Below are 12145 nucleotides of genomic sequence, written 5' to 3'. Positions count from 1 at the left end.
GTAGAACAGAAAACCAGCAGGCTCCGGACCTCGTAGGGTAAGAGTTGAATACCCCTGCTTTACACCATTGACTGTTAGAGTACCCACGCCAACTGCCATCTTTTTAAGTTTGCTGATGACACAGTCCTCCTCTCACTCCTCTCAGGGTCTGAGCAGGACCATGGCCCAGCCCTCCAGGACTTCATTTACTGGTGTGACAGTGCGCTGCTGGAGTTGAATGTCTCCTAGATTAAGGAAATGGTTGTCAACATCAGAGGGAGCCCGCCAGGATGGACCTGGTGATTATCCATGGTGAGGAGGTGGACAGTGTGGACCAGTTTAAATATCTTGGTACCGTCTTTGGTTACATCCTGAAGTTTGAGCAAAACACAGATACCATCATCAAAAAAGCCCACTGGAGACAATACTTCCTCAGGTGTCCACAAATCAATACTGCAAACCTTTTACAGTTTTCTTTCATCAAGAGCGTTCTGTGTTTCTCCTTCATAATGCTAGTTCACATCCCTCTCTGTCCAAGCACAGAAGGCTACTGAGGGGAGGCTCATAATAATTACCGGAACGGAGCAAATGGAATGACATCAAACACCTGGAAACCATGTGTTTGATGTATTTGTTACTGTTCCACCTATTCCGCTCCAGTCATTACCAGTGCCCATTCTCCCCAAGTTGCCACCAACCTCCTGTGCCTCCAAGCCATTGTGAACACCTAATCTAAAAACACCAGGGTTGATCTCAGAAATCTGGGCTTATTTTTTTGAGCAGCAGGCCAGGAGGAAGGATTTTTAACAGTTTTTTTGTATTATACTGTCTGTGTGTGTTTGTCCTGTCTGAAGCACCCTGTCAGCCCTGAAGTGAATTGCCCTTCTGGATTAATACTTTTGTATTGTATTTAATTAACACATTTTCTGCCTGGTGATTTCACCAGGCAAGCCAAAATGTAATGAAATTGCAGGCGGTCTTTTCAAACAGCTCTTACACTAAAAGGGTATTATCATTATTTTCACAATTTCACAGTATTTTTGCCAACCTCATAATGTGGAAATATATATTAAATAGGAAAATCACGTTTTTGACTGCACTGGGCCTTTAAGAACAAGTTGCTTGACAAGGTAATAAAAAAATGGGAAGAATTTAATAAACCACCTTTAGGTTATAATAAAACAAAATAATGGTTGGTGGTAATAATCAACACATTTTCTTAATTTAGAACGGGTCATAAATGTTGGTTATGATAATAATAGGTCCTTATTGTTTGTATTTCTATCCTGTCCCTCCAGGATTTAAAGACAACCACCTCGTCTTGGTTGACCTTTGACCACAGGGTATGGAAGGACTGCAGTGATGCGCGGATTGACTCATAATCCGCTGCCCTACTCCAGCTTGATTGTCTCTCTGCTCAGGAAACATCGAATAATGAATGGGTGATTGACTTTCTTTATGCTGCCCAGACCTTTCTCTGACTCGTTAAAAATTTTCACCCAAACCTCCAGTACAAACCTGAACTTACTGTATGTATAAAAAAGTTTTAAATCCCTTTGTTTCTCTGAATATCCTAGAGTTTTATGCCTCATCTATAAACTCTATACTATACTCAACGTAATGGCAGATGTGGATGCTATGTGATGTCTTTGCCCGGTGAACGTTCCATAAGCAGAATAACAAATGTTAGGGGAACTACAGTAGTTAGTGTAATGAGCTTTACTAGGACAAATATTTGTATTTCTTTTCTTTCCATTTCCTCCAGTCTTGTCCCAAGGGGATGGGGTCCAAAGGAAATCAGCCAAATGAGTTTCTGAGAATGCTAGAGAAGTTGTAACAACTTTGTAAAAAATGTTTTTGCAAGTAACTTAACGTTTTTTAAAATGTATATTTTGTTGGCAACAAAAATCATTCTATGCACACAGAAAATTGTTCAATTGGATGTTTTTGCTCTAAATCCCGGTTGATGGGCTAGTACGTGCGCAATAAGTCCCAAGAGGCCAGATGTAATTTTGAGGAGCAGATAGCATCTTCACCTTCCTCCTCTCCTCTCCTCTCCTCAAACCTGCGAGCAGCCACCCGGACAGAGAACGCAACAGGTCTAATCTTGGATAGTCTCAAACAAGCTTTTTTGACATAGAATTCAAATTACTGTTGCTGAAATTAATTTTATAATCTTAAAATTATTATTTTGACAAAAAGTAGAGCAACTGTAAGAAAAGATGATTAGAATAGCAATGGAACACGTAAAGAAGCATCCAGGGGTAAGTACTTATTTTTGTTCTATGGATTATTACCTCAAGTGAGTTAGTAGTCTATAATATTTCATGAAAGTTTCATAATTTCTGTTGTCGGTGTTAAATATGCTACCAGTTGTTGCTCAATGGAATCAAGTGAGTAATCAAAATGACTTGAGATGGCAGTTCCAAACGTCAGTTAGGGAAAGGGAAAGGGGGATACCTTGTCAGTTGTACAACTGAATTCCTTCAACTGAAATGTGTCTTCCGCATTTAACCCAACCCCTCTGAATTAACCCCATATGCTGAGTGTCATTAGGCAAATTGAAATGAAATAAAAGTTTAAACTCTAAATAGGCTTCACTTCTGCATTTTGACACATTAAATTTGTTTTTCTGAAAAAGTATCAGGCAGACAGACATTCCACTCACAGACATATACAGTCACAAACAGACAGACAGACAGACAGACAGACAGACAGACAGACAGACAGACAGACAGACAGACAGACAGACAGACAGACAGACAGACAGACAGACAGACAGACAGACAGACAGACAGACAGACAGACACAGACAGGACAGTTTCAAGAATGTAAAAATGTGACCAATATCCTGTTCAGAATTCATTCTAACAAGGCTCTTATTAGTTTTTTGAACTGCAAGACCATTGTATCCAATGGAGGTAAAAAATGCTTTTGGGTTGATTGACTTTTAAGTCATTATGGGTTTCGTGGAAGGATGGTTAGCTAGTTTAGTCGAGTCCATGGGTGCGTCATGGTTATGTTAGGGCTGTAGGTAATGTTTCTCTATGGAAGAAAGGCCTTGTTTTCACTGTAAATTGTTAATTTCACATGGTGAACATCTGCTGAACATCTATCCTCAACCGTTCTGCTGATGCCACTCACAACCCTAACCCTTTATTGACAAAGGCTATGTAGACATGCTCAGATTTCTATGCCTCAAAGTGAATGAAATGGTCATGATATCTCCCTCTTTCTTCTTACTCTCTCATAGCTCATCCCACAGTTCTTATTCATCTTGTTGGGAATGGGAGGAGCCTCCTTGTATTTGGTCCGTCTTGCAAAGGGGCCCCATGTCACGTAAGACTCTTTACCATTTCCCTTATTGTCCATTTTATTTTTAAATTAATATGCTTTAATCAATTTCTTAATACTATCCAATTAAAACATATAGTAGTGGATGCCAATTCCCTTTAACATCATAAGGCACAAGAGGTAATCCCACCTCTTGTGCCGTTCTGGGGCATCAATTCCCATATCACTACTAAAGGGCTATCCTGCTGCGAGTTTTTGTAAACTAGGCCTGGCCCATGAATAGTTGATCGCAGGCAGACTAACACAGTTCCCTCTGATCCCATTTGTGTTTGTCCTACTTCGGCCTGCTTTGACTGCTGTGTCACTGTACAGCTGGAACAAGAAGAACAACCCTGAGCCGTGGAATCAGCTTGACCCTACCTACCAGTACAAGGTACTGTACCGCCAACACTGTCAGCAATAAACACACTTTAGCTCCACAAAGTGTATGTTTACTGCATCTTATTCAATTATTGTTTGACTTGACAACAATGTAATAGTAATGTAGCCTATCAATAGTATCAGTTAAGTCAATCATATATTTTGCATCAATATAAGTAGCCAAGAGAATTACGTAAATCCTGCCATATTGTCTTCTTCCCCAGTTTGTGGCCATCGATACTGACTACAAGAACCTGAAGAAGGAGGGACCTCAATTCTGACTATCTTCCCTCTATCCTAACGGCACCAAGTCCAGCCCGAAGAACGTCACTGAAGAATTCAAATCTGAGAAGAATTTGTCTCTCAACGCTTCTAATGTATACAAATATTGGGAGATTGATCCATAATGTTGATGATCAAATCTATACATTTGTCTGTTTGTTTTATCATAAACACTTCATTGTTATTTTGACAGCCGCTAAATTTAACAATGAATGTGCGCATTATGAAAAGAGGCAGGAGTGTGCATAGATTTGTTCACCAAATTGCAGCGAACAAAAATATAAAAATGCAACATGCAACAATTTCAAAAATGTTACTGAGTTACAGATCATATAAGGAAATCAGTCATTTGAAAAAAATGTACCTGGCCTTTTGGATTCTAGCTTGAAATATACTTATTCATGTTACCATTCCAGAACTTAGTGATTACTTTACATGCAGGGTTGGAAAGGTTACTTTCTAAATGTAATCTGTTACAGTTACTAGTTACCTGTCCAAAATTGTACTCAGTAACATAACTTTTGGACTACTATTAGATTACTTTCCCCTTAAGAGGCATTAGAAGACAAAATGTATGTTACCAATTGAACGACATCTATTGCAGAATAAATCCATGTTGAAGTTTACATATCTGGCCATATATGGATGTTAAATTTTACTTTATGGGTTGGTTATGTAGGCCACTTTCTACTGTGTATAATAATACGATAACATGATGTCTTTACATTAAGAATCAAAGTCTATCAGAATTCCAGTCATTCCAATAAATGTTATACCCCTTGAACTTCAGGAATAGGACTTGGAAATAAGGAAGATTAGCCAAAGTGTTTTTTACATGAGCGTAACCCCAAAACTAAGGACTTATTAGCCAGTCCTACTCTGTGGCTTATGATTTTGTTGTCATGGAGGACTGATTGGGCTCATTGATTCAAGTTGAAAAATAAATGCTGTGCTCATGGAATGGCATGCTTTGAGCACCACTGAAAAGTGCTATTTACATGTGAAAATGAATGTCATATGCTGCATTTGCTATAGGCCTATTGTTTAACTTTTGTGTTGGTGACACTTTGATAACTTGATAATATGCAGCTGTTTAAAGGGCAAATCCACAGATGAAACAATAACAAAACGGTACCCCGCCTCTGTTTTGGGAAAAAGCTGAGGGATGGGCCTGGAGAAATGTAACCACGCTCAGATTAATAGACAGAGCTATGGATGCAAGGACTGACCATCCATGATAACAAAATTATTGTTGTAACTATGTTATGTGGCTATATAGTGTTTATTTACATTTACAATGTTTACAAACACTGGAGAAAAACAAGGTTATATTTTGGGTTCTCATGGAGTGTGACAGTTGAACTAAGTTATTTTCTTCAAGAATCAATGGGCATATATGGATGGATGTAGCAATGGATGTAGCAACTACAGATTGCCCCTTTAAGTCTATTTGTTTGAGCATTTGTTCATTAGGCCTATGGATTATTCTTTTTTTAATCAGCAGGATTTAGATTGAGCAATAAAAGCCCCACTTTTATTCCATAGGCTGGGATCAGCACTCTGCAACTGTTGCAAGAGTGCATTTTCACAATGATTGATAGGCAACTTAAACTTCTTGAATTCAACCATTATTGGGTTCAAATACACATTTAGATTTCTGAACTGCCATCCACTACAACCAAAATCCGTAAGGCGCAAATAGCTAAATGAGAGAGCAGCAGTGTGATTCACATCAATGTGCTATGTAGATATCAATAATAAGTGATATCCATATCGCCGTAGACTACACCACTGCTGTCATCCTTACCTCCAAGCGTTTATTCAAATTGGATAATCTTTGGATGCCGACAGCAGTCACACCATTGGAAGACATAGCTTGGACTGTAGCCTACAAAAGCCTATTCCTGCTCTTTTCCCGCGATCCATCAAATGCATTTGGTGTGTCATCATAGTGGTCTCTGACTTGTGGTCAGACTTGCTCAGGTGGAACAAACTTAAACTTGTGCCTCTTTTCAATGCTGAGTTGAATGTCATTGAGAAAACAGAGAGGTGTCAAAGTTTTTTTCCCGCAAACATCCTGTCTGAATTTAAAAGTAATCCTCAAAGTAATCATCTAGTTTTTCAAAAGTATCTGTAATCTGATCACAATATTTTTGCTGGTAACGTAACGGATTACAGTCACCGGGTTTTTGTAATCCGTTACTCCCCAACCCTGTTTTCATGTATAAGAAATGTGTATGTTGGGGGTCAAGGAAGGGTAAAGAGGAACTTGATGTGTGGAAATGACTGAGTGAGAAAAGGGAAAGTGCAGAAATGTCATAATTTGTTCAAATATATTATTGTAGAATATGAATGTTCCTAAGGTAGGAGGCAAAAAGCAAGAGTCTAGTTTCAGTTCTTGATAAGGCAGACCAGTTGCTGAGGAACTAGGACCATGAGGGATGTGGAACTGAAGAGAGAAGACACTGCTGGGAGGGGGGCCACAGGAGCCCACCCCTAAGACCATCTGATTACAGTCCTATCTCTCACACACACACACACACACACATTTCCACGCCCTAGACTTAGGCAGGGCCATGACCATACCAGTAAGAGGAACCTCCTGCGTTTCTGCCTAACAACAGAGGAGTGTCTATCTTAGACATGCAAGGAGATGATTCCACCTAGTTGGAAGGTTTAAAGATGTGTTTGTGTGACTTGTATGTTGTGTTTGCAGCTGAAGCACCCAGTGGGTTGAATAAACTTGGTTTGAGCTTTTTCTAGTCGTCTGGGAGTTTTTACTGTTTGTTCAGAACCTAACAGGCCCTAATCTATGGATTTCACATGACTGCAAATACAGATATGCATCTGTTGGTCACAGATATCTTTTTTAAAAAGGTAGGGGCGTGGATCAGAAAACCAGTCAATATCTGTTGTGACCACCATTATCCTCATGCAGCGCCACACATCTCCTTCGCATAGAGTTAATCAGGCTGTTGATTGTGGGCTGTGGAATGTTGTCCCACTCCTCTTCAATGGCTGGGCGAAGTTGCTGGATATTGGCAGGAACTGGAACACGCTGTCGTACACGGCGATCCAGATCACCCCAAACATGTTCAATGGGTGACAGTTTGTGCAGAAATTCTTTGTTTGTTCAAACCCACAGTTTCATCAGCTGTCTGGGTGGCTGGTCTCAGACGATCCCGCAGGTGAAGAAGCCGGATGTGGAGGACCTGGACTGGCGAAGTAGCACGTGGTCTGCGGTAGTGAGGCCTGTTGAACATACATACCAAATTCTCTAAAACAACGTATGCTAGAGAAATTAACATTCAATGAACTGATAGCAGCTCTGGTGGACATTGCTGCAATCAGCATGCCGACTGCACGCTCCCTCAAAACTTGAATTGTGGAATTGTGTTGTGTGACAAAACTGCACAATTTAGAATGGCCTTTTGTTGTCCCCAGTGCAAGGTGCACTTATGTAATGATCATGCTGTTTAAAACTTCTTATGGCTGCATCCCGCTACCGGGATCAATATGACAACAGCCAGTGAAAGTGCAGGGCGCCAAATTCAAACAACAGAAATCTCATAATTAAAATTCCTCAAACATACATGTGTCTTATATCATTTTAAAGGTAATCTTGTTGTTAATCCCACCAAAGTGTCCGATTTCAAATATGCTTTTCAGCGAAAGCACTACAAACGATTATGTTAGGTCACCACCAAACCACAGCCATTTTTCCAGCGAAATATAGCAGTCACAAAAAGCAGAAATAGAGATAAAATTAATCACTAACCTTTGATTATCTTCATCAGATGACACTCATAGGACTTCATGTTACACAATACATGCATGTTTTGTTTGATAAAGTTCATATTTATATAAAAAAATCGGAGTTTACATTGGCGCGTTACATTCACTAGTTCCAAAAACATCAAGTGATTTTACATAGCCACATCGTTTCAACAGAAGTACTCATCATAAATGTAGATGATAATACAAGTTATACACATGGAATTATAGATATACCTTTCCTTAATGCAACCGCTGTGTCAGATTTCAAAAAAACTTTACGGAAAAAGCAACCCATGCAATAATCTGAGACGGCGCTCAGAAATATAATAAAATTAGCCGCCATTTTGGAGTCAACAGAAACCAGAAAATACATGATAAATGTTTCCTTACCTTTGATGAACTTCATCAGAATGCAGTCCTAGGAATCCCAGGTCCACAATAAATGCTTGATTTGTTCGATAATGTCCGTTATTTATGTCCAATTAGCTACTTTGGTTAGCGCGTTTAGTAAACTATTCCAAAGTCACAAAGCGCGTCCACTATAAAATGACGAAATGTCCAAAAGTTCCATAACAGTCAGTGGAAACATGTCAAACGATGTACTGAATCAATCTTTAGAATGTTGTTAACATACATCTTGAATAACGTTCCAACCGGAGAATTAGATTGACTTCAGATGAGCGGTGGAACGGAGGTCCTCCTCATGTGAACGTGCATGGTGAAAGCATGGTCAGCTCGTGGCAGTGGTGACTAATTCCTGTCTGCTTCGGCCCCCCTTCACATTAGAGTCATCAGACACAGTTCTATTGACTGTTGACATCTAGTGGAAGCCGTAGGAAGTGAAAACTCATCAATATCTCGCTGTAATTTCAATGAGAGCTTGGTTGAAAATCTGCCACCTCAGAAAAAATCCAGTTCTGTTATACTCACAGACATAATTCAAACAGTTTTAGAAACTTCAGAGTGTTTTCTATCCAATACGAATAATAATATGCATATATTAGCAACTGGGACTGAGGAGCAGGCAGTTTACTATGGGCACCTCTGTGCACCTTTCATCCAAGCTACTCAATACTGCCCCTGCAGCCATAAGAAGTTAATCAGCTTCTTGATATGCCACACCTGTCTTGTGGATGGATTATCTTGGCAAAGGAGAAATGCTCACTAACAGGGATGTTAACAAATTTGTGCACAAAAGTTGAGAGAAATAAGCTTTTTTTATGTACGGAAAATGTCTAGGATTTTTTATTTCAGCTCATGAAACATGAAACCAACATTTTAAATGTTGTGTTTATATTTTTGTTAAGTCTAAACAAAAAGTATGGTCAATTTCTGAATGGAAATGTTATCAAAATAAAATGTCTACCTATGGCTCTAAGCAAAATAGTTAATTATACACGAAGCAAACACTTTCCTTTCAGTCAGTTGGTCAGCACAAAGGAAAGGAGTGGAGGTCATACGTTCGCCAGCGATAGTGGTTAGCCTGAAAACAGTTAAGCAGGAAGACAGGGCTCATGTTGGGCTGAAGACAGGGCTCATGTCGGGCTGAAGACAGGGCTCATGTCGGGCTGAAGACAGGGCTCATGTCGGGCTGAAGACAGGGCTCATGTCGGGCTGAAGACAGGGCTCATGTCGGGCTGAAGACAGGGCTCATGTCGGGCTGAAGACAGGGCTCATGTCGGGCTGAAGACAGGGCTCATGTCAGGCTGAAGACAGGACTCATGTCAGGCTAAAGACAAGGCTCATGTAGGGCTGAGGACAGCTTCAAAGGAGTAGTGTTCTTCGCAAGGAAGAGAAGTGAGAATGAGCAAAGGACGGGCGAGTGACGCGAGTGACGCTATAAAAAGGAATGTGCTCACCTCTTTCACCACTCGGCCTGTCTTTCTCCGACAGACGCTGTGTGATTGGTCTTCTCCGAGTAGTGATTCCCAGAGCGAATCCCAATGTGTTACATTGAAACGAGTATTGAAAGTCCTCAGGTTGTCTCGGAACAAGGCCATCCCATCGAGCTCCCGATCCGACAAAACCTAGGCTAGCACTTGTTGAAGCGATGATGGCGAGCTATATACTCTAGTCCACATCAGTGCAATCAATCACAATATATGAAAATAATTAGGGGGACAGCACACTAAAGAACTCAACCAAACGTGATTCTTAAATTATTGACAGGTCATCTTTTTGAAGTTTTCACATGAAAGTAACACGTTTATTTGATGCAATGCAAATCAACATAGGCTCAGCAGCAAAGGCTGTACTACAATGTAGTGTTTCTAATACATGGTTTTAACAGGGTATTACATACAGTATTGCAGTAAAAAGTAATAGAGCTGAAAAACATTATTTTCCCTGATGAACAACAGAAGAATCTGGGAGAGGGAGAAAGACAATTTTCTAAATAAACAGACAAGTCACGAGACAAGACACATTGAGAACTTCAAGTGATGTCATTCTCACAACCACCACAAGATTCCATAAATAAGATGGTTGGAACGTTTGGTCAACAAACTAATATTGATGTTTACTTTGTGTTCATGTGTGTGGTGTTCTCTAACAGGGGCTCTAAGAGATCCTCTGTTTGCTCTAATTCTGGCAACCCCTTGTCCATTACTACAGTACTAGTCTACAGTGAGAGGAAATGCCAGAGGAAATGCTTCTCTGTTTATGAACTCTGAAGGCCACATCCTCCATCTACACAAAATCATATAGTTACAAAACCAATAACTAACCTACTGATTGTGCTGCACTCCTTAGATCTAGACCTAGCTAATACATAAGGTGACGTAACCAGATTTGATATGTGCATAACAAGGTTATTATAGTTTTGTAATGTATTATTCGTTTTTATTTCTATTATTATTAGATTTTTATTTGAATTTCAGTTTAGCTTCAGCTTGTTTTCAGACTTGATTTACTAGTTTTATTTAGTTTCAGTTTGATAAAAACATTTATATTTTGCACAGGAAATTGGTTTGGTTATGTTTAAATTATAAAACAATCCTAATGTGAATTTGATTTAAAGGATAAGATCCTAGACTGGTGCAAAAAATATGGTGGAAGGAAACTATTTTTGCACATGTTACACCAATCTAATGCTTTTTAACTTTAGTAGTAGATGTAAGAACAATCCAGTACCTTTACCTTTATCTGACAGAAAGAGAGGAAAAACAACACATTAAGTCATGGCACATTTGACATGTTATGTTTATGTAATATTAAACATGTGTCACTGACCAACCCCTACAAAAACATAACATTTTCCGTCAAGTTAGAACTGCCAAAGGGGGAGGAGTTGCAATCTACTGCAGAGATAGCCTGCAAAGTTCTATCATACTTTCCAGGTCTATGCCCAAACAGTTCGAGCTTCTAATTTAAAAAATTAGAACCCCCGAAATAAGTCTCTCACTGTTGCCACCTGTTATAGACCCCAATCAGCTCCCAGCTGTGCCCTTGACACCATATATGAATTGATTGCCCCCCATATATCTTCAGAGTTTGTTCTGTTAGGTGACCTAAACTGGGATATGCTTAACACCCCGGCCGTCCTACAATCTAAGCTAGATGCCCTCAATCTCACACAAATTATCAAGGAACCCACCAGGTACAACCCTAAATCCATAAACATGGGTACCCTCATAGATATTATCCTGACCAATTTGCCCTCCAAATACACCTTTGCTGTTTTCAATCAGGATCTCAGCGATCACTACATCATTGCCTGCATCCGCTATGGGTCCGCGGTCAAACGACCACCCCTCATCACTGTCAAACGCTCCCAAAAACACTTCTGCGAGCAGGCCTTTCTAATCGACCTGGCCCGGGTATCCTGGAAGGATATTGATCTCATCCCGTCAGTAGAGGATGCCTGGTTGTTCTTTAAAAGTAATTTCCTCACCATCTTAAATAAGCATGCCCCTTTCAAAAAATGTAGAACTAAGAACACTCCAGACCTGACTGCCCACGACCAGCACAAAAACATCCTGTGGCATACTGCACTAGCATCGAATAGTCCCCGCGATTTGAAACTTTTCAGGGAAGTAAGGAACCAATACACAGAGTCAGTTAGGAAAGCAAAGGCTAGCTTTTTCAAACAGAAATTTGCATCCTTTAGCTCTAACTCCAAAAAGTTCTTGGACACAGGAAAGTCCATGGAGAATAAGAGCACCTCCTCCCAGCTGCCCACTGCACTGAGGCTACTTACTTACTTACTTACTTACTTACTTACTTTATTGTCCCCATGGGGAAATTTTGTTGCAGTGTCATGTACACATTTAAAGTGGCGTTAAATACAAAACAAGATTGACAATACAACTTTCAATAACAGTCACGCACCAATAAAAAAATACAAAAGAAAAATAAAAATTAAAATAATTAAAAAAAATACCGATAAATCCAC

General features: G+C 39.8%; 1 protein-coding gene across 1 annotated transcript; it reads left to right on the top strand.

Annotated features, from left to right (window-relative positions):
• Positions 1-2025: 2025 nt before the first annotated feature.
• Positions 2026-6733, top strand: LOC139542744 (NADH dehydrogenase [ubiquinone] 1 alpha subcomplex subunit 4-like 2). The gene is made up of 4 exons (XM_071348535.1): positions 2026-2243; positions 3233-3318; positions 3646-3706; positions 3918-6733. Exons 1-4 carry the CDS (start codon positions 2202-2204, stop codon positions 3972-3974), a joined length of 246 nt encoding a protein of 81 aa, XP_071204636.1. The 5' UTR covers positions 2026-2201; the 3' UTR covers positions 3975-6733.
• The last annotated feature ends 5412 nt before the right edge of the window (positions 6734-12145 follow it).

The sequence above is a fragment of the Salvelinus alpinus genome, chromosome 17 (assembly GCF_045679555.1).
Source record: "Salvelinus alpinus chromosome 17, SLU_Salpinus.1, whole genome shotgun sequence".
Lineage (NCBI taxonomy): Eukaryota > Metazoa > Chordata > Actinopteri > Salmoniformes > Salmonidae > Salvelinus > Salvelinus alpinus.
The sequence above is the reverse complement of the archived record's forward strand: the minus strand, read 5'-3'. Positions and strand labels throughout refer to the sequence as shown.